The 26,536-nt window shown below is 45.6% G+C and overlaps 1 protein-coding gene across 7 annotated transcripts in view; it reads left to right on the forward strand.

The window, feature by feature from the left end:
* Positions 1-26,536, forward strand: part of HAUS4 (HAUS augmin like complex subunit 4) — an 845,169-nt gene that overhangs the window by 401,328 nt on the left and 417,305 nt on the right. For all 7 annotated transcript variants that reach the window (XM_069633843.1, XM_069633842.1, XM_069633844.1 and 4 more), the window contains 2 exons: positions 12,818-12,964; positions 13,295-13,435. In XM_069633843.1, coding sequence (XP_069489944.1) covers positions 12,818-12,964; positions 13,295-13,435 — 288 coding nt within the window. The remainder of the gene's footprint in view (positions 1-12,817; positions 12,965-13,294; positions 13,436-26,536) is intronic.

A 26,536-nucleotide genomic window follows, 5' to 3' on the forward strand; every position in this document is an offset into this window, starting at 1 on the left:
ATCTTTTCGATTATGTGTAAATGTACCTGTTCTCCAAAGTCTACACCTTAGTCTATGAAGAATGCTACAATCCAACAAGCCTCAGTGTAAATCATTTTTGTTAATAACCTTGGATCCCTAAGCTCCCCTACTTTACCGATCTTATTCAGTTCATCACTTTAAAATCCGTCACACTGCTTTTTCACTTGCAATCACGCCTGAGCAACAGCTTTGCCAGTCACTTTTGTTTATATTTATGGCATCATCTCATTACAATGCAATGCACTGATGTTAATGTGTATACCTTAAGGCATTTATGGCATCTTCAGAGATTCTCTATTCCAGGGTTGTCCAACTCCATGCCTCGAGGGCCAGATCCATGTCAGGTATTCTCGATATCCCTCATTATTATTCATGCGATACCTTTTCATATTATGATCCACACTTTTTGATGTAATCCATAGTATTGTTCTTTATCGGCTCCCACCAGGCATAATGTTGGACATTTTTGAGGGTTTTCCTTATCCCGAAATGGCCAGACCAGGTAAATCATGGTACTGTGACAGAAGGGTCTCCTGACTGTCCTTCGTGGGTAGCACAACTAGTACTTGTGAAACATGAGGCGTTGTTCTAAATTATTGGCAACGTCCTTTTTTGCGAAACTCCTGTTTACTGACTGCTGTGTAAAACCTCTCGAGGTTTTCTTCGTATGGTAATAGCAGGGGACAAAGAACTCCAATGATTTTCATTGGGGACACAAGTGGTACTCCTTCTGCTTCCTCATCATTGGCTCAGTAAACCCTGTAAAGAACGTCTGCCTTGGTATTATGGTGGGCAGGGTTAAAGGGGACTATAAAAACAAATCTAGAGAAGTGTAGCCACTTGTTTTGGTGCTGATTCATGGATCAAGCGTTTTTCAGGAAGCCCAGGTTACGATGGTCTGTAAAAACAGGGATTGTGTGGCATGCTCATTCCAGTAGGTGTGTCCAATTGAGAAATGATTCCTTGATAGTTGGCAACTCCTTCTGAAAAATAGTATTCTTTCCAGCATGGGTAAAGGTACTTGAATAGCATGATAAAGGGTGGCTTTCTTTGGTAGAAGGATCGGTTTGCGAAAGGACGGCACCGAAATCATGATTGAAGGCATCAGTTTCCACTATAATAAGGAAGGTCTGGTTCCGGTAGTCTGAGAACAGGAGATATGGTAAATATTCTTAAATTCGGAATTGCCCATTCTGGTTTGGTAATCCGTTCATAACAAACCCCCTTTTTAAGCAGCATACTAAGGGGTAGGAGTATGCTGGAATAGCTAAGTATAAATCTACAATAAAAATTGGATAAACCAAAAAAGCGTTATAATTCCTTGACGGAACAAGGAATATGCCATTCTAAAACAGATTTGGGGTCCATCTCGATTGACCTTTGGGTATTAAATTGTATCTCAAATAAGGGATCCGGTTTTGGTGAAAAGAATGTTTAGAGGGCTTGGCATAGAGGCAATGCTTCTGCAGGCATTGTAGTACTCCAAACCCCCCCCCCCACGTGAGTAACCTGAAGATCATTATTAAAATGTCATCCTAGTAGGTGACCACATAGATATCTAGTAGGTCTCTGAAGATATTATTGAGAAAATACTGAAACTGCAGGGGCATTGCATAATCCAAAGGGCATAACGAGGTATTCAAAATGCCTTTATCTGGTTCTGAAACACTTTTCCATTCCTCCCCTTTCGGCTACACCTATCAAAGATGTGGCTCCTTTTAAATCCAACTTTGTATGGATGTGACTATCTCTGACTAACACTTAGAGGAGCGGAAGCGGATAGCAATATATATATTTTTTAATGGTATTGCATTTAACTGTCGGTAGTCCATTCATGGCCAGAGTTCATCTTCATCCTTTTAGAGATGAAGATGCAGGGGCTTCACAGGAGAAGTAGTGTCTCTGAATCTTGACATTCTCATTGATATATTCTTTAAGCATCACATTCTCCCTTTCAGACGAGGCATATATTCTTCCGTATGGAATTTTTGCTTTGGGAACCAGTTCAAGGCGACAATTGTATTTGCGGTCAGGGCAAGTTTGTCAGCTTCCTTGGAGTCAAAAACATCTCTGTAGTCACGATATTCCAGAGGTAACTGCTTTAAGGAGACCAAGTCTTGTTGTGGAGATGGGGACAGAACCACAGGAATACCTCTGGACGTGGAGGGGGTTGCATTGGAAAAGGGGTCTTGTGAGCAGGAGCTAGGACATTGGATCCCTGAAGGGGGAGTTTTTGATTTATCCAATCAATATTAGGATTATGGAATTTGAACCAGGGAGTGCCAGCAATGATTTGAAAGTGAGGGGCGGCTATAGCATCTAAGTCAACGGTTGCTCTATGAAAGTGGGCCCATATCATAGTCATTCCCTTAGTTTGTAATTCTATCTGGCCCGAAATAAGAGGGGTATCATCCACAGATCGTATGGGCTCTGTTTTGGACTTCGGTATTAATGGGAACTCCTATTTGTGAGAAAAGGCGGGGTCAACGAAATTCCTGGTTGCCCCGTTGTCTATAAGGGCAAACACTCCCTCCCATATACAGGAATCAATGTTAAGAGCCACCAAGATAAATAAATATGTGGATTGGCTGAGCATGGTTGGAGACAGTTTGGGGGGGGTCAAAGTTTGGTTCGCCTGAAGATTCTCTATTGAGGACGAGCTCTGGTGTTTCCCTGAGGCTGGGGAATCCTCAGAGGGCATTCCCTTATTGGGTGGTGTGGTGGGTAAGCAGGGCGCAGACACTTTATGGACATGGTTCACAATATTTTTATTAAAGTTTCATTAAAGTTTAAAAAGGGCCTAGTTTTCCCCATCAATGCGTGATCCCTGCCTATTTTCTAACTAAGGTGCTTATCCATCAGTTGTGAATGTCCGAAGGAACACAGCTCGCTGTCCAAAAAACAATCCTGTCTGAACCTACTACTATATCAACTAACTTATAAGAGGAGAATGACTCACTTCTCCTAAAGGTACTGCTTAGTACCGATGTATAAGGTTCTTCAATAATAGGTAATCTTGAAAGTCTCTGGATATATCTTGTAATAGTTTTTGTAAATCATAAACAGCAGATTGTAGTTTTCAGTTCTCCTTGACAATCTCTTCTGGATCATTTATGTCAGAGTAACCTTTTTCTTGCGGTCAATTGTTGCTAGATTTGTTTTGGTCGATTTACTTTTTATTTTAGTTTCACTGGTCTGCTTTCTTGTCTGACGCTGTGACTTGTGGTGTCCCAGAGCTTCTCTCTCTCCCTGCTTGGGGCTCCTCATGTCAGGCTGATGCTGTAGCTCTTGCGTCCTGACCTCTCCTTTTCGGTCTTCTCTCGGCACCCCTCTTTTGCTCTTCAAGCAAGTTTCAAACTTGCAGGCTTGTCTTGTGCTGATTCTGTCTCTCTTGCATAGGCATGTAGTGTCCATTATTTAACCTTCTTGTCACAGTAAATGAGACACTGTGGCTTAAAGGTACATGCTCCTTTCTAGTCGGATTTTGGTCTCTATTCCGATTTTCTTCATCCTGGTCCGGATATTTAAAAGTCTCTGTTGTAGAACATGACATTTAAACCATCACGGGGAACGGGACTCATCCCTAAAGGTGGAGTTTCTCTCGGTGAGGCCCCAGTTGCCTCTACCCCTAGGGACGGTATTGCGGTGCAGACTCGCTTCCGTAGCCTCACAAGGGGTGGGCTCCCTCTTGGGGAGAAGGGACAAATTCCCTCAATTTGACACAGTGGCTAGGGACTCCACAATAGAAGCAAAGATTTAAATTTCTTTACATGTCTTTCTTCTAGCAGAACAGATCCCCTGGTGCCCCCTAACTGCATGTGTTCTCGGGGCCGTGGAAGAGGAATCTTTCTCACATCGGGGAGGGTTGGGCGGGTCATAGTTCTACGGAATTCCAGTCTTTGTCTTTCTCCCCTTATTATTATAATAGTTTCTTTATAATGTGCTTAATACCAACGAGTGGTTGCTAAGCGTGGGATCACGTTGCCCCTGAGCTATCCTTCCTTCTTTCTCTCTGGTCTATACAAATCACTAAAGTGATAAAATTAGAAAGGGTATTTGGGAGCTCTACCTTTTTACTGAGCGCATCTTTCAGATCCTCCTTGAGACCTTTGCAGAAGATGGTAATTTGCACATTCTCCGCCCATGCGGTTTGGGTAACAACCCTTTAAAATCTTTAAAATAGGAGATGTAGGAAAGATCTCAAGCTCCTTGTCTAACATCAAGTAATTCATTACAGATGAATAGGACTGTGTAGACGATCAAACATTGTTTGAAAAGGGCTATTCCAGCCACATAGAGAAAAGCCCATGCGAGTGCCATCTTTTCGAGATTCAACAATATGAAAGACACTTTAACCTTATCCGAAGCGTATAACTGGGGTCTATTTAGATAATGAATTCTACAGAGTTAGAAAAGACTTGAATTCCTTGGTCCGCCCCTGTACGTGGGTGGCATAGGAGGAGATGGTATACGAAGAGCAGCTCCTGGCCCTGTAAAGTGGCCAGGGTTAGGATTGTTCCAGTATCAGCGAAAAGAGGCACCTAAATCCTTCGCCCCAAGGTGTTCTCTGAGGCTATTTGTTCTACAATGCTTTTGAAAGTTGCCATGGATTGAAACAGGTCAGCAATTTCCTGTCGTGACGTGACCACTGAAACCTGTAGTTTTTGAACTGCTCAAGCTAAATCCTTGAGCACAGCATCCATGACTCATGGGAGAGAAGAGGTTCTTGCAATCTGTCAGAGTGCTATTGGACACACCCCCTCTGGAACTATGTAGGTACGAAGAACAGAAGCTGTAGTATGAGACGGAAAGGTAGAGGTAATATTTCTCCAATGTAAAAACAGTGTACTTGGATATTGTAAGGAACTCATGGTGGCAAGTGATCACAGTTGAAGGGGGTTTATTGAACGTTATACTGGTTGAGATAAGCGCCTTATATAAGCCTAAATCCTAAATATAAGATGGGAGCAAGCTACGACCATCAAATAAGAAGTCAGTCGTAGTGGCGTCTTGTCAAATAAGAAGGGCCTATACTAAAAAAAAAACTATTGCCAATCCTTAACACTAATTTACAAAAAGTGTAGGATAATGTGTAGGATAATGTTCACCAGAAAAGAAAGAAGTGTTCACAAAATAAGTCAGGATGGTCTGGCTATGTCTCCCTTCCCCACGATTTTAAGCATGGGACAAGGTGGGACTTCTGAACACAGCACACTCCGGGGCCTCGTCAGCACGAGGCTCACAATTCCATTTTAGCAATACTGAAACCTTCAGGGGCCAAGTCTCTTCTCTGCAAAGTCTCTTGTCTAAGAAGGCCTGACCGATCAAAACAAAGAAAGAAAAAGTTCCTTCTGTAATCTTGTATCTTGGTCGATTGCTCTTCGCTTTTAGGATCTCCCTCTGTCTGGCTCGGAACCTCCTTGCAACGTGGTCCTCCCTCTTTCAGGTTCACTACGACCTCTCAAATGCAGCTTGCAACTTCCCACTGCGTACGATCATCGGCCGGGTTCACTCTCGTCTACACAGCTCACGGGTGTATTACTCATCACCCCAACTCACAGGCATCCCTCAAACCGGGTTCACGTTCGCCAAATATACAGTTCACTTTACGTTATCACAATGTGGGATTCACTCTCATGTGCTTTCCCTTTGGCATCCCTCTGTCGGGGTTCACATAGCCATCTTTACCATAGTTCATGAATTTATAACACAGTTCATGATTTTCCCAACTCGCCAGAAAGCGTGGGTTCCATTTCCCTGGATTTCTTTCGGCAGCCCTCTGTCGGGTTCACAGTTGCCTTATTCCTCAATATTCACAATCTTCCCGAACATTGGGTGGGTTCCCTTCCCCTAGCTTTCTTTTGATTTGTTATGATATATGATATGATATGGCATTTGTAACGCGCCTATATACAGGTGTTTCAAGGCGCGACGAGGCAGGGAGGGGAGGAAACAAGGGGAAACGGACAACGATCCTACTAGGCCAGGTGTCATTCAGATCGCGCAAGTGCAGGGGTGGGGGAGGGGGAAAAGAGCAAGGGAAAGGGGAGGGGGGGAAGTGCAGTACAAGGTAAGTGGCGTAAAGTAATAAATAAATAGGGCCAACTGGTGGCAAGTGCAAGGTAAGTGCAGAACAAGTGCTGGAAAAGGGGGGGGCTGTAGGGATACAGAGACAGTCCCGCAGTGCAGAGGGGTTCCAGGGCATCAGTGCAAGTGGAGAGTGGCTGGGCCCAGGACCGAGGCTGTTAAGAGTGGTCCAGTTGCAGAATCAGTGCAGTTTCAGTGAGGAATATTAGCTGTTCAGCAGGGGGGAGGGAGAGAGAAAGCAGAGGCAAAGAGGAAGGTTTTGAGGTGCTTCCGGAACCGGAGATGGTTCTCCTCAAGTTTCAGGGAGGCAGGAAGGCTGTTCCAGAGGGAGGCCCCTGCCGCGGAGGGAGATCTACCCCCAGCTCGTTGCTTCGAGAAGCGGCTGACCCTGAGGGAGTTGGAGGCGGATGAGCGAAGGGCTCGGGAAGGAAGATATTTGGGAAGAGAGAGTTGAAGGTATTTAGGACCAAGGTCCCAGAAGGCCTTGTGGACAATGCAGAGGGTTTTGAACTTTATCCTCGCAGCCACTGGGAGCCAGTGTAGAGATTTCAGTCCTGGAGAGATATGGTCCCTGGGCTTGAGGCCAAGGACAAGTCTCGCAGTTCTGTTCTGTATGAGTTGCAGAGGGCGGAGAGTGGAGGCAGGCAGATTAAGGTAGAGGCTGTTACAGTAATCCAGCTTCGAGAGAACCAGGGCTCGGGAGACAGTGAGCTTCTGGGGGAAGGATAGGAAGGGAAGAATACCTCTGAGGAGGTGCAGCTGGTAGTGCGACTTCTTAGCGACGTCAGAAATATGAGGAGAGAAGGAGAGTGTGGAGTCGAAGATGACTCCAAGGTTTTTTGCATTGCAGGTAGGAGCAGGGAGGGGGCCAAGGGAGGCAGGCCAGAGAGCTGCAGGGAAGGAGGGAGTGGGTGTACCGATGAGTAGGATCTCAGTCTTACTGGCATTAAGGCAGAGGTCATTGGCGGCACACCATTCCTGGATAGCAGACAGTCAGAGATGAGGGAAGGAGGGGGGGAGGCTGAGGGTAGCCTGAAAATGAGCTGGGTATCGTCCGCATAGCACTTGAAATTAGGGCAGAGCGGGGCGATGCGGTGGGCAAGGTGTGCCAGATACTGGTTGAACAGCCAGGGAGAGAGATTAGATCCCTGGGGGACACCACAGGTGGAGAAAAAGATTGTAATCATTGTAGGACCACTCTGACTTCTCATGCCGCCCTTTTGTAGGGCCTTCTGGTATTTGCAGTTTCAAAGCAAAAGGGGCCATTGAGAGTCCATTGAATGAGCACTCCTGTAGTGCCAGACCACTCTGCAGCTGGCTCTTCTCTGGGCTTCCCCCAAAAGTTCAAACGCACACCAGTTCTTCCCCATTTCTTGCGTTCATCAAATGTTGCCGCTTGCAACCTTAGGCTCAATACGATTCAGTTTGCTATCAGCTTCCTCTGGCTCACCGATTGTGTCGGGTCTGCTGGCTTGGCTTGCTTCTGGAGTCCAGGACGGTACCGCGGTAGCCAGCGTGTCTCCCAACTGTTATCAATGCAGGAAGCCCCTTCGCACCAACATTTGTCCCTCCACACGTCAGCTGTATTTCCTGGACTTTTTATTCTCTTTTCGGAGGCTTTGTGGGTCTGAGGTGAAAGGGCCGTTCCCCCTTCGTCGTCCCTCCAGGTCTCACCCCTTTCTTCATTTAAGCTGCTGGTTCAGTGTAGCTGTTTTTCTCGTGCGTTCGACCTTGCTTGTAGTGTGCTCTCGTGCTCCGCCTTTTATGCCTGTGGAGAAGGTAAAGGACCGTCGGTTGTGTGTGATTGTCAATTGCCTGACTGACGCTTATGTTGCGACATGCCAGGTAAACGGCTCTGGTGCTAGTCCGTTGTCTGTTAGAGTAGGAAAGTTTTTATGTCGGAAAAAGAGGATGGGGGGTAGAGCTTCTACATATCCTACAGGGGAGGATGGGGAGAAGGTGTGACAGGGAAGGGGGTACAGCGTCTCAACTTTTGGTGTCCCACTTACACTCCCCGAAGACCCCTCATCCAGGTGATCCCCCTCCCTCCCCCCACTGGTCCACCCCAAGGAACTGGATCCAATAGCGATGGCCGTATCCTGGCCACCTGGCTGACAGATCTCTGGGGACTGGCGGGTGAGACACCTTCAGGTTTCTCACAATATGAAAACAGGATGTCTTACCATGTTATTTAGAACTTCTGATGTCACTTGGACTGTAGTGAATTATCTAGAGCGAAATAAACGACTTTCCTACTTGAGTTAAGCAAAGAAATTAACAGGAACTGGTTGCACCGGTCTGTGGCAACTTGGAAAAACAACTGTTGCAAGAATGCTGTTCCTAAGAGTTGTCCAAGCTTTTAAACCCTGGTGAAACGTGAGTCGCGTGAATCCGTGATTAAAAGGATGGGACTGTGCTATGTTATGATGATCCGCTTCCTAACGTGTTAATCACAGACCTTGAACTGACTAATGAGGCAGTGACGGTGTTGGGTGTGCCCCAAGCACCATGGAATCCGGTAAGTGTTCTGGTTATACCCTGGCAACAAATGGGCAACACAGGGTTGCCTATTTGCAGCCTAATATGACAAACTGCGGCGAGTGATTTGTAAAAGTATTCATTTTTACTTGTGGACTAATTAGTTGGTGCTGCCTTCAGTTGTTGTTTGTTGCTCTAGGGGCTGCACAGAGCTCATAAATACAGTTAAAAGATACAAACACTGTTGACAGGCGCTCCAAAACAAAATTTCTTTATTTTTCTTTGTATTTCTTCACATTAGAATAGCATAATAGCTGTCATTAGATGGTTTTAAACCATATTCTTGACCCCAACACGCGTTTCCCCATTTTTCAATGGTTCATCAGGAGGGATAATAATATAAGCCTTTAGGTTACTGCAAAAAAAATAAAGTGAACAAGAAAAGACTCTACATTAGTCTGCTTGATTCTTTGGTTTGTATTGTGACAAAAAACATTTATGCGCTTAATGGCTTTTTAAAGAATGAAAATGTTACAAATGGACATATTAGAAATCCACTATTTGCTTTGTCCTCAATATTAATAAGTAACTTTGGTTTTTACTTTATTGTACGTTGCAAGGTTTTGATATTGGCTCATTTCATGGTTGGTAATGCTGTTAAGCATTTGTATTCAAGCTACTAGATTGTTTCCAGTTTCATAGTCTTTAATCCGTAATTTCAAACACAGTTCCTACAGTGAAAATATTGGGCAATGATTTAATTTAATTTAGCAAAGTTAGAATCAACTATTTCTAAGTGTCTCTTTAGACACATGTGTCCTATATTAATATTACCTGGATTTCTCCTTTGTTCCTTTTCTGGCTCATGATTCCGCCGGATGCTGCTCTCGCTATTATCCGCGATCCTGGAACTGCTGCCATTGTTGCAAAATGGCCAGTTTATATTTACATGTTGCGACGTGATAACGCACAACGTGTCATCACGTTGCGTCCTCGATTTTTGGATCGGGATTAGATACCTGTTCTTACTGTGAATTCTGATCGGGTTGTACACACCATCTTGTGTGAGTTAGTTGGTCTCACATAAATTCTATTTAATTTAGATGTTTGATTAATATGAGTTCACTCATAATTGTCGGCATATGAGCGTATTTCTAATTGTAAAAGGAAAAGAATTATAGATTTAAAAATTAAATTGAATTAATTCGCTATTCACAGCGCTTGGATAGAATTAGTGATCATGGCTTATCCTAATGTCGAAAAAAACCTCACACTTCTGAATGGACTTTCAAGGTTGCAAATTAGGTGAATGAAGCTTGAAACAGATATTTTCAAATATAGATTAATTGACATCAATAATTGTCAAGTCAACAAAAAACAAAAAAATCCAGTCAGTTTTTATCCAATCACAGAAATACAAGGAAGCAAGTGCAGAGCAATAAATTGAATAACATTTTGAAAATAGTTTCCCCATGATAAGGATCTGTTCTTTTGATTTTAAATAAAACTGAATTCAATTGAAGATAAAGTTCACAAATGCTTATTCATATAAAGTGACCTAATTCATGGTCTGAATTTAGTCCTGTTATGCAACTGTCCATAGAATAAATACAATTGGCCTCTTTTTGCTGCAAGTTTTTTTCTGTTGCCTCCTCTTTTGGGAGGTGTCACATGTTCTACACCAAAAAATTTGATCAGTGTAGTCTGCTCTTCAGTATGGTTTTCCAGAAAAGGTTTGCTTAAAGGGTAGCGTATATCTTGCTTTTTTATTGTCCGGATATGTTCTGCAATCCTGATTTTCAAAGGTCTAATTGTGCTTCCTATATAGAGTTTTGAACATACACATTTGATAGCATAGACAATAAATTTGGTGTTGCAATTGAGGAAGTCTTTGATGGTATATTTTGTACCATTTGGTTTGATGATATGTTTTAAACCATTGTCAGAATAAGGGCACATATTGCAATTTCCACATTTAAAATGTCCTTTCAACTTTCAACTGTTGACCATAATTGTTCCTTGTCTTCATTTGTTTTACATTTTGAAAAGTTTGATGGACACAGAATGTTCTTGATATTTGGTGCTTTCCTGTAGGTAATGCACAGAGTATTGGTGAGGTAGGGTGTAAGATCTTGGTCCATCATTAACAAATTCCAGTTAACACAAGCTGCTGCTGGTAAGTGCTTTAAATGCCATTCTTTTCCCAGAGCACTGCAAAATAAATGCTGCGGTTTTCTTTCTAACTTAAAAAGAAAACCGCAGCATTTATAACATTGTATTTGTTTGCTGTTGCATCATCTTTGGGTCTCCTGGGCTCCCCCGATATGGGGGAGCACAGGAGACGCAAAGCTGAAGCCACAGTAAACATAAATACAACGTGGTTGTATTTATGAATGTCACGGTTTTCTTTCTAACTTAGAAATAAAACCGCAGCAAAACGCAGCTTTTACAAATACGACGTGTATTTCTGACTGCAGCGCCTTTCGCTTTGTCTCCTGAGCGCCCCCGACGCAGGGGAGCCCAGGAGACTCGAAGCGAACGCCGCCACAGTCAGAAATACAAATTGTATTTATGATTTCCGTGGTTTCCTAACCACAGCAATCACAAATACAACAACGTTGTATTTAGAATTGCTGCGCCTTTGCTTTTTGCCTTTCTTTTTACGTTTGCTGTGCTTCCGTGGGCTTGGGGAGCACCGAAAACATAAAATGGAAGTGAAGGAAGCCTCCATGTACAGCTCTGCTCTGGCTGCAGTAAGCAAAAGCTCCCAGTAGGAGGCTTTTGCTGCTTGTTTAGTGCCGGCAGAGCTTAACATGAGCTGAGGAGGCTGCCTGAAATGGCAAAATGGATGCTCCCATGTAAATGCTTTGAGCCTCGTTTGCGGTTTTTGATTATTGCCCATCTTTTGGGACAATAATATTTTTGAGCCCACTATTCCTTTAAGGAGTGTCTCAGGAACCAAAGAAGTATTCACATTCACTGTCTTTCGTGCACGCTCACACTCTCCATGTATCACTCAGCATTTCGGTTGGGAGGCCATCCAATCGTCAGAACAGCCAAACTCCAATTTGGCAGTCATGCACACAGACTTGTAGGCTGGGACTTCAGAGACCCTAATCCAGTCACAACTTTGTGCCACTTACACAAAGGAACATTAGTAACATCTCGGGAGAAGGAACATTAGTAACATATTGGGAGAGCCCACGTAGGTACAAACTGCCAAGACAGCCATTCCTCAGTTTTTCACAGAAAGAGCAATCATAAAATGGCTGGGTCACAGGGCTTAAAATCCAGGGAACAAATAGCTTCTAAAATGGTAAAAAGGCTACAACACGCATAGTTAAATAAAAAGGATAAAGCTGGCAACACCCTGTGACACTGACACTCTAAGAACTCACCCCGAGATATTATAGGGCACTTTTGTAGTACCCAGAACCTAGTAACAGTATTGACTACTTGGGGCGGAACATAAAAATATGGTTACTGCCTTCATGGGACCTCCGTACAAAAAAGTCAGAATACGAAAAGGCCAGCAGAAAGTCAAGGTGTTAAACTGAGTCAGCAAAAGATGAGTTGAAAATTATTTGCTGTCAGAACCTACACAACTTTCAATCTCTCCTGCAAAGTTAACATCCCAAAATGTGGTCTGGTTGGGGACACCTTTAACCGGTATTCACGCTTCCAGGATCTCTTGTGCATATTCAGGTTGCTCAACTTGAGAACGTATGATTTGTCGGTGTCAAATAAGTTTGTTGTGCGCCTCACATTGTCCTTTTTTATATCTTCTCTCAAAGGGAGCCATCTTTGACCCAGAGTACCTCCCTGTGTTTTTCCCTTTTTTTCAGTCCTTTCAAAGCCATATCATCACCACTAACAGTTAAGTGTGCAACGGAACACAGGATAGCACAGGGGTAACACGCTGGTCTTGGAACCAAGACCATGCAGAGCAACAGAGGTTCGAATCCTAGAACTGTGCTTTGAAATCGAATTCAGGTACAGTATTAGGTGTGTTATAAAAACACAATTAAATAAATAAATGGCTTTCAGGACAGTGTTTGCTAAATCCAACATCCCTTCCATGGCTAACCCATCATCACTCTTGGGTTAGTGCACTTTGTCCCTGGTCCTCCAAATGTGTACCATCTCTCTCTCCAGGATGATGCCCCTGTTCTACCCTGCACTCTGAGCTGAGCAGTGCTTCATAACCACTACATAACTATTCACTTCCTAGACGCAGAACGAGTTGAAGGTTCAAAAGAAGATCTGGCTGCAGTATGAAGTTGTTCACCGCCTACTCCTAGAGATGCTGCAGGAGTATCACTGTAAGAAGGTGGATGTGAAGGAGGACAAGAAGACCATTCGCTCACCAGAAAATCAGGTAACGAGGGCCATTCTGCATGATGGGAATGAAGGAGGGCTTCACAGGGTAACAGGTTTGCTGTCAAAAGGTAAGTGACAGTGCTGCAGGACATTCAGTGGCTGCTAGAATGTATGAAGCAATGAAAGCAGAAAGGGGGTATGGAGGGGACTGCTGGGTGGTAAGACCGGGGGTTTCTCTAAGGTAAGGGGGAGTTGTAGAGTGAGAAGATGAGCAGAAACTCCATTGTCTATTCCTCATGCAGAGCTCCAGTTTGGCAGAGGGAATGGTTTATTTTTGGCTTAACGTTATTTGTGCACAATTATCAGGTGAAATGCTTGTCTCCCACAGTTCTGTGAGACACTGTCCAATGTCTTGCTGGTAACCGAATGCACTCGACTCCTGGACCCCAGTCCTACCACAGACCACAACATGGCCCCTCTGCTGGGCCTCAATAAAGAGGATGTTTTGACTCTCCTTCCACCCATACCGGTAAGTGCAAGCTAGTGCTGTATCACTATAGTCTAATTGCAGAAAGTATACAGTCCTGCTTGAAAGCCATCGCATGGGGATTCCATTTAATTGTTCCCACATTTAAAATGTGTAGAACTATGAACAATGGGATTGTCTGAAAATGTCAGAATTTCTTCAATCTGTTAACTACTTGGAACATTGGGAAACACCTTAACTTTTCCTGCTGCATATTTTACTACCACTAAGACCACAACCAGAATTATCTCTGCAATCTACAGACAACTCCTTTTAAAGTACCCACCGTGCAACAAAAGCCTACAATTAGCTTGGTCATCTACATAACTGGTATATACTGCTTCCCACCACTTAGCGACTTTTAGTGACATTTTTTTACTAGACTTGTACGGAGGCCCTGGTAAGATCAACCTGTGGTGTTGGGCAGGGTCTCCACCAAGTTAGTCTTGACTTTTACAATGGTAGCGTGACGGCGCAGTCTGCCTTCCCTCTTAGGAGAAGACAGGGGCTGATAATAAATTAAAGCGCACGCACGCTCACAGTATAGGTCCACACAGTATATTGCTGGCAAGACACACTTTATTTAAAGTTGTGCACTAGAAATATCAGCAAAATACAGGTATTTTAAAAATTGAAAGAATGGGTCCAAGATGGCGATGAGTTTTTGGCAAAGCCGTGCTCAGTACGATTCTAAACTCCGGACCAACTTGGAACACAAACATGATCATGTGGTTGTACATTGATGACTGAAGAAAGCTGGGCGGCCTGCACAGCGCTTGCGCCAATACTACCAAGGCGACAATTAAAACGGCACACAGACTTGCTGTGGTGCAGTGAGCTGGTGGGGAACACAAAGGAGCGCATTGCAAGAATGCATAGACATCTAGAGGTGGCGTCCGAGTTTACCAATGTCACCAACTTCCCAGACAATTGAAAGTAAAGGTGCAGGAAAACTGAGAGGGACAATGCATGACTTTGTAGGCATTTGCAGCAAAAGGTCACACCGCAGTGACTCCTAGGTGGGTGATCTGGAGAAACCTCTCCAGTAGAGGACGACAATCCAGATTGTTTGTCTGAAAGTCCCTAAAAGACGAGGGCATCTCAACAGAAGTTGGACAGTGTGGTAAAAATGCGGTAATAATAGTGTTACTGTTGCATTACTGCACTGCCCAATGACGACTTTAGGGGGAAAGTGGGAAGATTCACCTCCAGTTCTGAGCTGGAGGTGACTGCGCCGATTTTCCACCCATTTTCAGTGCAATAACCGAAAATGCCCCATTGAGTACAATGCGCTAAAAAAGAAATGGGGATTTACACTGCCACTTGTGATCCGGCAGTTATACCGCCTGACCATGTGGCGGTAACGGTAGTTGGGTTGAACGGTATTCTGGTGGATTTACTGCCGGAATACTGCCCAACTCCTGCTGAGGCCCAAGGAGATGCAACTTCTAGGTCTCATAGGGGTCCTGAGAAATGTACAGTTTTCATGATTGATAAAGGAGCTCTGTTCTGCCGAACGCTAAAGGCCATTGCTTACAGCTGTGTGGAGATGCACTCCTGGCTGCAGTGAATACCAAAGGGTCATCTAAGGCAGCAAAGCTGGTGTTGAATGGGTACCTGTCCTCTTCGCTACCACAAATCTTTTCTGAGGAAAATCATTACATGCTAGAGTAAGCCATAAAATGAACTTTCAACCCAGAGTGCAATGGTGCGGACAGGCACGAGAGCATATAGCCGTTGAAACTTTTTATGAACATGCCATTTAGTGATATGTTGCAGAAAATTAGTGTCTTCGTTTCTATTCAGATATTAACCAGAGGTAACTGACCTTGAGGCACAACACAAGGCTAACCAGCTAACACTAATGTTGAGAAAATGAGCAGCAACCAAAGCAAAACACAATGGACTTTCCAACAAAACGGAGTCTACATAATTACATTTTTTAACTTGATTGTTCTTTTGTATCTTTTTCTCTTTTTTTTCTTTTTATCTTTTCTTTCACCCAAAACATACCACCTTGGTCCAACCCCCTCAATCTGTCTTTTTCGCTAAACGCGAATCTGCTTGTGGACAAACAAAATTGTATTGTAACTGTATGTGACTATATGCAACATACGTTTGTAGTGTATATTGTTTGATGTTGGAATCTGTTACACAGTACATGTCCGGTTTCGAAGAAGGCCGAAAAACGTGTCAGCAACGGTCAGAATTAAAAATGTTAAACTGGCGCAATTGTGTGGTGGCAATGAATAATGTTTTGTCAATAAAGAAGGCAGTGGGAGCACTCTGTACACACGCAATGCGACAGACCTCATTCATCAACTAATACTATCAGCTAAGATATAATTTCTTTTTTTTTAACTTCTGTTTATTAGGTTTACAATACAGCAGTTCTACATAGGATCAAACTAACATTGCAGTATTCATTTTCAAATGAAAGTCATGAGCAAACCATTTAAACCAAATCCAATAATAAAATCAACCATGCAAAACATATCTAAATGAACCCCGCTAAATATTATACCTAATACACATAAAATACCACAAAGACAAAACCAAACATCACAAAGAGGAAAAAAAAAAAAGAAAAACCACCCCCTTATCCTACCCTCTAATTATCCACCGAATATAAAGTCAATCATAGAGGGCATCAAACGATCCCCACAGCAACAAATATTCATCTTCCTTGCCTCTATTTTTCAACGAAACCTTATCATACCTAGATAAAACCCTCAAATCCATCAACCAATCCTCAACGCTGGGTTTCTTCCTAGTTTTCCAGATCCTGAGAATCAATCTAATCGCAATCATCAGTGCTCTATCAATCCAAAAGTTATGCTTTCTAATCTGAACACCCCTTTCAACATGTGAGAGCAAGATTATATTAGCTGCAGATCTGATTAAACTTATCCCAAAAATGAAATCAATTCTATCACCTCACTCCAAAATGACAGTACCCTTGGGCATCCCCACAGAGATGTAAAAGAGTACCTCTATCCGCACTACAGCTCCAACACAAGTCCTCTAAACTCAATTGTAACTTAAACATTTTCACAGGAGTCCAATACAATCTTCCAACAATCTTCTGCCGAATCAGCCGCAAGTTCATATCATTCCCTAAATTCACACCCACTAAGATCTAATTTCTGATCCTTGTCGCAGCAGGAATCCCCCATTAAAACCCACAACGATGGTCTCATTTACATAATTAAAAGGTTGACAACTGTTTTTGAACAAAAGTTACCCATTGTGGTTTTCTCTTGGCCGGACAAATACAGATCAAGAACAAGCATTGGCAAGGACAATAGTTTTGGCGTTTACTGCTGTTCTTTGCTATTTGCATTTATAGGCACCAAGATGCAAGGAGGAGAGTGCAAGGTTTCAAAGGAGGATGTGACAATGGGTGTGGGGGTGCAAGAGAATGAGAAGGATGGAGAATGGAGCAAGGGAGGAAAACTATTGATAGAGGGTGTCATCGATGATGAGCGAGAGGAAATATGAGCGTGACAGCTTGAGAGGGTGAGAAATAAAGCAAGAGTGAGACGAAGGATGTAAGGTAGTAGAGAGTGGGGGATTGCAGAGAGTTGGGTGAGTTGGGGTAGAGACTGGGGATAGGGTGGGCGGGTGTAGTGAGTGTCAGGGTAGGGTGAGTGGGGTGGAGAGAGCGGGAGAGGTTGTGTGGGGTAGAGGGTGGGGGTAGGGTGGGTGCATGGAGGTAGAGCCAGTGGGGGTAGGGTAGGTTGGTTGGGTTAGGATAGGTGGGTGATTGTGGGAAGAGTGGGGGAATGGCGGGTGGGGGTAGAGGGACAAGTTAGGGTGGGTGGTAGAAAGAGTGGGTAGGGTCGGGTGAAATTTGAAATTATTGCGCAGCTGGGAAACGGAAAGCCAGGGACCTGACTTGCTTCTTCTGGAGATTAGCCGTGGGTCTCTGCACCCTGTGCCTCTTTTGAGTGGAATAAAGTAAAGAATGTGTTACTAAGCTTCTGTTATGTTACTATGAGCCCACTTTGAAAAACATTTCCTGGGCTCCTTTTGGCTCCGTGTCCAGCCCTACAGGTTGGATGCAAAAAATTTTGAGACCAGGGTCTTGGTTGCCCAATCTACTTTTCAAAGCACATCATTTGATTTTTTTTTAAGGAGGGATATACCAATGGCTTCATGGTATTTCTTAGGATACAATTAAACAAGGAAATGAAATAATAACCACAATTTATTCTGGCATTCCAGCATCATTTTCACTTACATTACGCAACTATACATCGGTTATCGTTAGTGATATGATTAGAAATTATTTCATCTCATGTCATTCAGTGTCAACAGTAGCGAGAAAAAACGACTCTTTCACCTTTTTATAGTTAAGACTTTGACAAGTTATCGTGAGGGACAACGTTAATCTTTATTTCAAATACCAATGTGGCTCTAAGAAAATGATTTGTTGAACGTGAGCGTTGTGCGAGATGATGTACTTGTGATGTTGAAAAGCATTCCATGGCTACAAACTGTAAAGAAATGTTGCCTCATAATTGAATTTGCTCATGTGAAAATGTCTTGCTAAGATCTGTTAATCAAAATGCTTTTTTCAGCGGTTTTGCCATTGGCATACAAAACATGTTTACAATATTGCTGTAGGAATCTCACACCTTGGATCCAACCGAAGCTAGCATTAAAGTTTGCATTTGAGTACTATAAAATCCAATTAATTACATAATGCATACAAATCAGTTAAACAAGAGTTTCCTACAAAGCCAAGCATGATGAATACATTTTGCAACAAAATATATATAATTTTAGAATTTGTCGATTGGCATAGGCCAACTGCATCCACAGTATTTTTTACATGTTTATTCCTAAATACATTCTCCTCAATTCTTAATAACTTTCACAGAAGAGTAAAAAATGCCCATCAGACTCGGGGGCCATACCACAGGCCGGGCAAACTTCAGAGTTGCCCTCCCTCAAGCCTTGTGTGAAAGTCACGACCTGGAGGGTGCCAATCTTGAATTTGATAGATGGGGTACGTGCATAGGCCGAAGTTATTAGGACGAGATGACACTCGCGACCCAGAATGGGTTTTACAGCGATAATCCAGCCCTAATTTCAATCTCAAACACTGGTTTAGGAGGCGTTTCTGATTCTCGCATTTAGCAAGTTGCTTGACATCTCTTTTGGCATTGCGTGACATATTCTGTGGATTCTTCCAAGTTCGTCTAGACCCACTGAGCCAGTTGTTGTTTTACGTATATATGTTGCTTCTTTAGTAGTACACTGGGCGCAATCGCTCGCCAACATTTGACATCAGTCCCACATGTGCATCTTTACATGCTTCCTCTTTTTTTCTTTCTATAGTTCGAGGTAGTATTTCTAAAGTAAAATTGTTCTTTGAAATGTTGAGCATAAGATCTGATGCCCCCGCCTACCAGCATATATCAAGGTGCAACCGCACATAAATGCAGGCGTCACGAATGTCCTCCCTAGTCTGGTTTACGTTTATGAAAGGATTCAGCATTTTACCACCAAATAATGCCACAGGCACATTTCTGTAAAACATGTTTTTTGTACAGTGGAAATCTAAATGTGCAAAACATTCTGAATGTATGTGTCTATGGAAGTTCCTAGTGTAAATTATTTTACCCTCTTTAAATGTAAACACTGACACCATTTTTAAACATATTAATTTCATTTAATAGTTGTAACACGCATACCCAAATGGAAAAGGGTACAAGCAGGAACTGTACCTAGGCGCAGATGTTGGTGTCAGTTTTTTTACATCCTGCTATCATAGAGACTTGTGATGGCTGAGGACAATGCCATAAAAAGATGAGCTTTTAATGCCTTCCTAAACATAGATAAGGACTCAATCTGTCGAAGGGCCTTAGGTAGAGTGTTCCAAGAACGTGTACCGAAGGAGGAAAAACGCCTATCACCCATTTTGTCTTTTTAGTGAGGGGAGCTACCAGTACATTTTGTCCTGCTGATCGAAGAGATTGGGTGGGCTGATGACATTGGATTTTTGACACTAGGTATGCTGGGGTCAAGCCATGAATGCATTTCAAGACCAGGCATAGAACCTTGCACAAAACTCGCTGGTGAACCAGAAGTCAATGAAGACTTTTCCGATACTGGGAGACCGATAACTTCCTTGGTAGTGCAAAACGTCAGTCTGATGGCAGCATTCTGTGCTACCTGCAGTCTCAGTATTTCAGATTTCTGAACTCCCATAAGAAGTGCATTACAGTAATCTAGTTTAGAATTTAATATACCGAACACTGTTGAACGATCTTTTTCTGCAATAAGAGGCAGCAAAGGCTTAATCAATTTCAGTTGGTAATATACAGAATTGACTGTCTGATGAGCATACAAATTGTAGTCCAAACTGGACTGCCAGATGCAGCCAAGATTCTTTACTTCATCAGAATACTTCATGGGTGCACCGGATAAAGTGGACATGGGAAGGTTTGCAAAATATTTGTTATTTTCCGCTTTGGGCCAAAGACGATAACTTCTGTTTTTGATGGATTCAATTGGAGCTTATTGTCCAGCATCCAGATTTAAATTTTTTCAGCACGCAATGAAACGCAGCCCATAACCTCCTACGGTTGTTCAAGCCGTACATAAATGTGGGTGTTATCAGCATAAGAGTGATGGCATAACCCAAACTCAAGGTTTTTGAGTGGTCGGATAAATATTGAAAAACGGGGACAGAGAAAGACCCCTGAGGCACCCCGTAGTCCACTGGCTGGGAATCGGAAAAACATGGGCCGATTTTAACCTTCTGTGTGCTGTTGATAAGGAATGAGGCAAACCATTCCAATGCCTGATCGGAAACCTTTGCTACCGATGACAGCCTGGAAAGAAGAATCTCAAAGTCAACTGTGTCGAAGGCTGCAGACAGGTCAAGCATGACCAACATGCTAATAACCCCATCGTCGGCAGCCCTCAACAAATCATCCCAGATTGCCACAAGAGCCGTCTCAGTTCTGTGGCCCGGCCTGAAATGCCCCGGTGATAAACACCATATAACATAACCGGACGAGATACCTGACAGCTAAAGCGGTCCTGCATAAGATGAGCTGATTCGGGGCTCTGCTAATTGCCCGAAAAGGAGTGTGCATCGAGCGAGAAGCGGCGCCGGGGGACTGAGAGTACCGCTCTCAAAATGGCGGGCGGCTCTACAAAGCCCGCCCAACAATAACAGAAGCACACCGATCCCTAAAAGGCCCTCGGGGTGACTGAGCTGGCACCCAGTGGCGCACCGCCGTTGAGCTGAGGGAACCAGTCGTGGGCAGCACAGTCGCGGTATCCCGCCGTGACGACAACCCCCCCCCCACTGCATGGCTCGCAATGCTGAGCCCTGGCACGAGGTAACAGGGGACGCCAGGGCCTGTTAAACTCTTGAGGGCTGTGGAAACCACCACGCAGATGCCAGAGACGAAACTCCGCAGGAGCGGCGGCAACAGCCTGGGGCCTCATTTAGATGGTGCACACCAGCTCAAGTGGCACACAGCGAGGCAAGCCGCCACAACAGCGCAGCAAGAAGGCAGGCTCAGAGGCGGAGGCACACAGTATCTAAAGCGGCCCCTGGGTGAAGGACTGGCACCCGGCAGCTCATCGCCGTGGATCAGGAGAGGAAACCAGCCTCGGGCAGCCCAGTCACAGTAATCCGCCGCAACAGCAAATCCCCACTAGATTGATCGCAGCACCATGCCCCGGCTAGAGGTGACGGGGAGCACCCGGGTCCGCTGAGTCTCGTTGTGCGGGAAAAGCCACCGCACCCAAGTTGGAAGCGTGACGCCTCGGAGGGGCGGCTGCAGTGGCCCCGGGCCCTCATCCTGACGCACACAACAACACAGCTACCGGCACAGTGCGGAGACAAAGACACAGAACATTAAGCAGCCTCCGGGGGGTCTGAATCGGCATCCGGCGATCCGCTGCAGATAAGCAGAGGGAGCTAGCCACGGGCAACTCGAAGGCGTTGTCCTGCCGGGACAGATACGCCCCATTGCACTAGCCACAACACCGAGCCCCGGCACAGGGGGCACCCTAGCCCGCAGAGCGCTGGAGCGCTGTTGAAGCCGCTGGGCCCAAGGCGGAGACACACGGAGCTTCCCCTGGGAGCAGAGACCATCGTCAATGTATTAGGGCACTACGGAGGCCCCGAGAGTGAAACTTAGAGGGCGGCTGGCACCCGCTCTCCATCCAGAGTCCTCCCTAGAAGCCAGCAGCACCCACCATAAGGTGTAAAGCAGCCATTCGAGCAGCCCGGGGAGGCTACCCCCCATTAACGCGGAAGCGGAACCGAAAGGCTGAGTTAGCAGAGACAACAATCAATTTCCAACCCCACTCATCAAGGGGACCAGCAATTCTCACTGCTGACGGGCAACGGAGCCTCAAACCTACATGACACCCCATAGGACCAGCCATACCAGCCCTGGGCCCCATCGAGACAGTGCACATTAACATAAACGGAGCACAGCGAGGTAAGCAGTTACCGCAACGCATCAGCTAGCACAGCCCAACTCCTCGCCGCAACTACGCCCCTACCCCATTTCCAAAGGCAGCACAGATCCGCCTGCGGGGGTAGATCTTAGCGGGGCTCGAACCGGGGAAGCCTGAAGTCTAGCAACTCCGTGTGGGACTGGGGGGACCCCTACTGCACAAGAGGTTTAGCGTCTCACATCCCCACCAAAGCTCCCAGGATAGAGTTACACAGCAAACAATTCGAGCTCAGAAAGGGCCTGGTTCCACCATCACACAATTCTTGCTGAGTCGAACTGATCCAGAGCCCGGGTAGCATACCACCGCCCTGCGGCTATAAGCTCAGATCTCCAGAGTCAGCACGGCAGATCGGGGCAAGTGCCCCTCCCGGACGACTGCCAGGAGCAACCCCACAACACCGGAGAGCCGCCGATCTGCGGAGCCGCCCTTCAAAACCTAATCAAGCACATACGGGCGCAACGTAGCACCCCAACTTATCAGCTGCACGCAGGGCTGTCCCTTGCCCTGACTCCCCTGGCACAACACACGCCAGTCCGGGCGACTCCCCGGTCCGCACCATGGCCGAAAAAGGGACGAAGCAAGCAGACTTTGCTAACCACTCCTAAGCCAGATAAGTGAGGCGAAACAACTGCCGATAACGCACAAGCAGAACCACACCGGTTAGCACCGAACCAGTCCATCACAAAATCGGACTTACAGGACCTCCTGACAGCCCTACCAAGGAGTTCCAAAGGGGCACTGAAGAAGTGAAGAGTACCATCACAAGGGAGAGTGGGAGAGTTGGACACCCTGGAACTCAAGCAGGAAGACGCAGAAAACTGCTTCCGCCGTAATAATATACGACTCGGAGGTATCCCAACATCCATACCAGAGGTAGAATTGGAACACTACGTAAGCGACCTCTTCCACTTTATTTTTACGCTTCTGGATGACTCCCCCCATAATGCTCGACAGGGTCCTCCGCACCAGAGTCCGGGCCAACTCCTCAACTCCGCCAGATGTCCTAGCCAGACTACACTACTTCAAAGTTGAAGAAATTATGCGAGAGGCAAGAAACTCCCTGCAAATCCTTTTCCGTGACTCCTTGATCTCCCTATACCAGGATATCGCCTCCAGCACTCTCCTGAAAAGGAAAGCACTAAAGTCAGTCACGGAATGGCTGCGAGAGAAAGGCACCCCATACCACTGGGGCTTCCCCACAGCTTTAATCTTCACCTGGAACGGGAGTGTCCAACATATATGTAAAGTGCAGGAAGCAGAGAAACTCTTGATCCCAGAAGTGAGAAAGGAAACCAACAATGAGGGTGAACTCCCAGAACAAGAACCACAGGAGCTCAACCACTCATGGTCACGCGCTGAAAGGCGACGCAGGAAAATCAGGGGCCCTCCACTGAAATGTAGACGCCCAGGCAAAGTCAGCTAAAGAACCAAACAAGAACTTTCAATCCCCAGCCGAGAACCGAGACCGCAAATTACATATAGTACCCATGAAGCAAAGTAACACATCATGGCTTCAGGTAACTATCATCGACAGTCAGCAGAGGCCCAAGGGCCCCACTTGCAGCAAGATGAGTTGGCCCAGCCGGAGTCCCCGTTGGTCGAAGGCTGGCCCAGACGACCAAATGTTGTTCTACAAGGGCGGGGGGGGGGGTGGATAAAGGGGACAACATAGGGGGCATAACTCATCAGTACAAAACCCAATGCAAACAAGGACCGCCCGAGCGGGCCGGTAACAGTCAGTCTAACAGCCCCCATCATCTGCATCCAGATCATACCTAAATGGGTTCAACCATAAAAAACTTACCATGACTACATGGAACGTCCAGGGCCTAAATTCTCCCAGAAAACGGAAGTCTGTGGAACACCGCCTGGCCCAACTAGAGTCAGATATAGTCTGCCTACAAGAAACTCACCTCCTGGCAACAGATGAACATCGCATCAAATACAAAAGATTTCCGAAAAAATATTTTGCTTCCTCTGGTCAGAAGAGAGGAGTAGCAGCGATCCTGCTCAGTCAAAAAGCAATCCTATCAAGGGTCACAGTTAAGCGGGACCCGAGGGAAGGTTTTTGCTAATCAAGGGCCTCCTGGTCTATCCCCCAATAACCATCATAGCGATCTACTGCCCAAACGAAGCCCAGGAACGTTTTTTACGCAGGATCCTCCCAGTAATAACATCCTTCGCAGAAGGTAACCTGCTAATCGGAGGTGACTTCAACCTCACCCCGGACCCATCTATGGACAAAACCCTCCCACCCGCCGGACCAGACTTCTCGAAGGCACTGGGTCTCGCAGAATTTTTGAGGGAGACGAGAACAGTGGACGCCTAGAGGCTGGCCCATGATAAAGTAAGTGACTACACCTTCTTCTCTCACGTCCAGAGAGGCTTTTCCCGGAAAGACCTTTTACTCGTTTCAAGCGTATTATTCCCCTGCATTGCGGACATTCATATTGGCTTAAGGGTAATCTCCCACCATGCCCCAGTAGTAGCACAACTCCAAACAGAAGGCCTTCCAGCGCAACGGTACATGACCTGGAAACTGCCAGACTACCTCCTCACGGACCAGGCAGATAGCCAAGAACAAGGGGAAACTTTAACCTGTTATTTTGCGGCGAACCTGGGCAAAGGGCCAGCGGGAGCCACAGTCTGGGACGCCATGAAACCGGTGGTCATGGGGGGAGCCATGAACTGTGCAGCAGCACACAAACGCAAGCACCAGCATAAACTAGCAGCGCTGGAAGCGGAGGTGGCTCAGAAGGAATCAAATCACAAAAAGCGCCTATCGACAAGGACATGGAACAAGCTCTGCAAAGCCAAAGTAATCCTGGAAATGCACCTGGCAGACAGAACAGCCCGAGCTTTAATGTACACGAAGCAGTACTATCTGAACAGCAACAAAGCCAACCGACTGCTAGTACACAAGGTCAAGAAAGTCCACACTAGAAACCTTACATCCCTGCGGGGTCAAGATGGGTCCCCCCGCTGCTCAGACCTAGAGAAACTGGCCATCATGACCGAATACCACAAACGTGATGTCGGGGGAACCCACAGAGGAAACCGCATACAAGGCCTACCCGAGTAAGGTCCCTAACCTGGCACGCTACCCACAGATTGACTCCCTGGAAGACCCCATAACCCCCGGAAGAGATGACAAAAGTAATCCGTTCATTGAAGAACACAGCCCCTGGCCCTGACGTACTTCCGGCACCATTCTACAAAAAATGTAACCACATCCTGGCCCCCCACCTGCCTCACTCTTCAATTTGTTTCTGGAAACGGGAGTCACCACCTCCTCAATGGAAGAGGCGAGTCGATTGCAATCCCCTCGATCCATCCCGGAACACCCCCCCACTTAGGTTTATGTTAGCCACAGTTGAGGCGATATTTCTGTTGTATTTGTCTTATTATGGTCTCATTCAGCAAATCAGAAAGATGAACAAAGCTTTTGTTACCTATAAAATGCCAATAAAATACTATATTGAAAGAAAAAAAGGCCAGCAATTGGACGATAATTAGAAAAAAGTGTATTTTCCAATGTTGTCTTTTTCAGCAGCGGTGTAAAATAGGATTTCTTGAAATCCGATGGAACACAATTCTGTGCAAGGGAGGCATTTACCAAAATGTGTACATACTTACCAAGAGCACATGCATGTCATTTAGTCAAACAAGCGGGTATGGGATCATATGTAAAATTAGTGGGCTTCAACCTAGCCAGTAAATCAACAACTTATGCAGTACTAACTGCTTTAAATGCAAATTTAGGGCCTTAAGCTTCCTGTCACCGCCCTGCACAACTGGAGTGTTTGGAGGAGGTGGAAGATCTTCCATTATGTTTGTTCTTTACGTGTTTGGCCGTTCTAGTCATTTCCTCAAGCCGGCTTTATGTACAGGCCCCGCCCCCATTTCGGTGCATTGCAACCTTGTTACTACTTTCCCTCTTGGTTCGCGCGCTTGTGTTTTCCCCTTCCTTCTGCCTGGTTCTATTTGAGATATTTCATCTCGCCCTCTGCCTCAGCACCTTGTGGCACTCCCACTTGTGTGTCATGGCACGCCTGTGTTTCATCCTCTCCAGTGTTCTTCACGGCTCCACCGTGTTTCCATTGGCTCTTTGCTTCCCCGCTTGTAATCAGCTGGGATCTGCATTCCCGAGGCTCCTCCTCCCTCGGAGCTTTGGCGACCGCTCTTTGTTCTGTTGCACTCTTTGTGCTTCCTGCAGCTTCTCCGCTCCTGGCTTCACCACATCAACCTCCCAAACTGTTGCTCCTCCTCAGACTGTTTTCCCTTCGCGGCTCTGCCACGTTCTACTGCAGCAGCAGCGTTCCTTCCTGTGGCTGTACTGCAGCCCAGGCGTTCTCGTATTTCTCCCGCTCACATCACAGCAGCCCTTGCCTTTTCACTGGCGACTTGTGTATTCCACGTGGCTCCTCCGCTTACAGAACTCTGCATCCCTACTGTTTTGAACTGTGGATTTTGTGGGGGGTCCTGTCCCTTAACAATTAATTCCTTCCTCTGATGCATGCTCTCTCAAACAGCTGCCCTTTATTCCGGACCCAGTCCTCTTATCTTATAAGGAGATACACCTCTTAGAGCTCTTCTTGCAACTGTGTT

The sequence above is a fragment of the Ambystoma mexicanum genome, chromosome 13 (assembly GCF_040938575.1).
Source record: "Ambystoma mexicanum isolate Mex_15411 chromosome 13, UKY_AmexF1_1, whole genome shotgun sequence".
In the NCBI taxonomy this organism is placed as follows: domain Eukaryota; kingdom Metazoa; phylum Chordata; class Amphibia; order Caudata; family Ambystomatidae; genus Ambystoma; species Ambystoma mexicanum.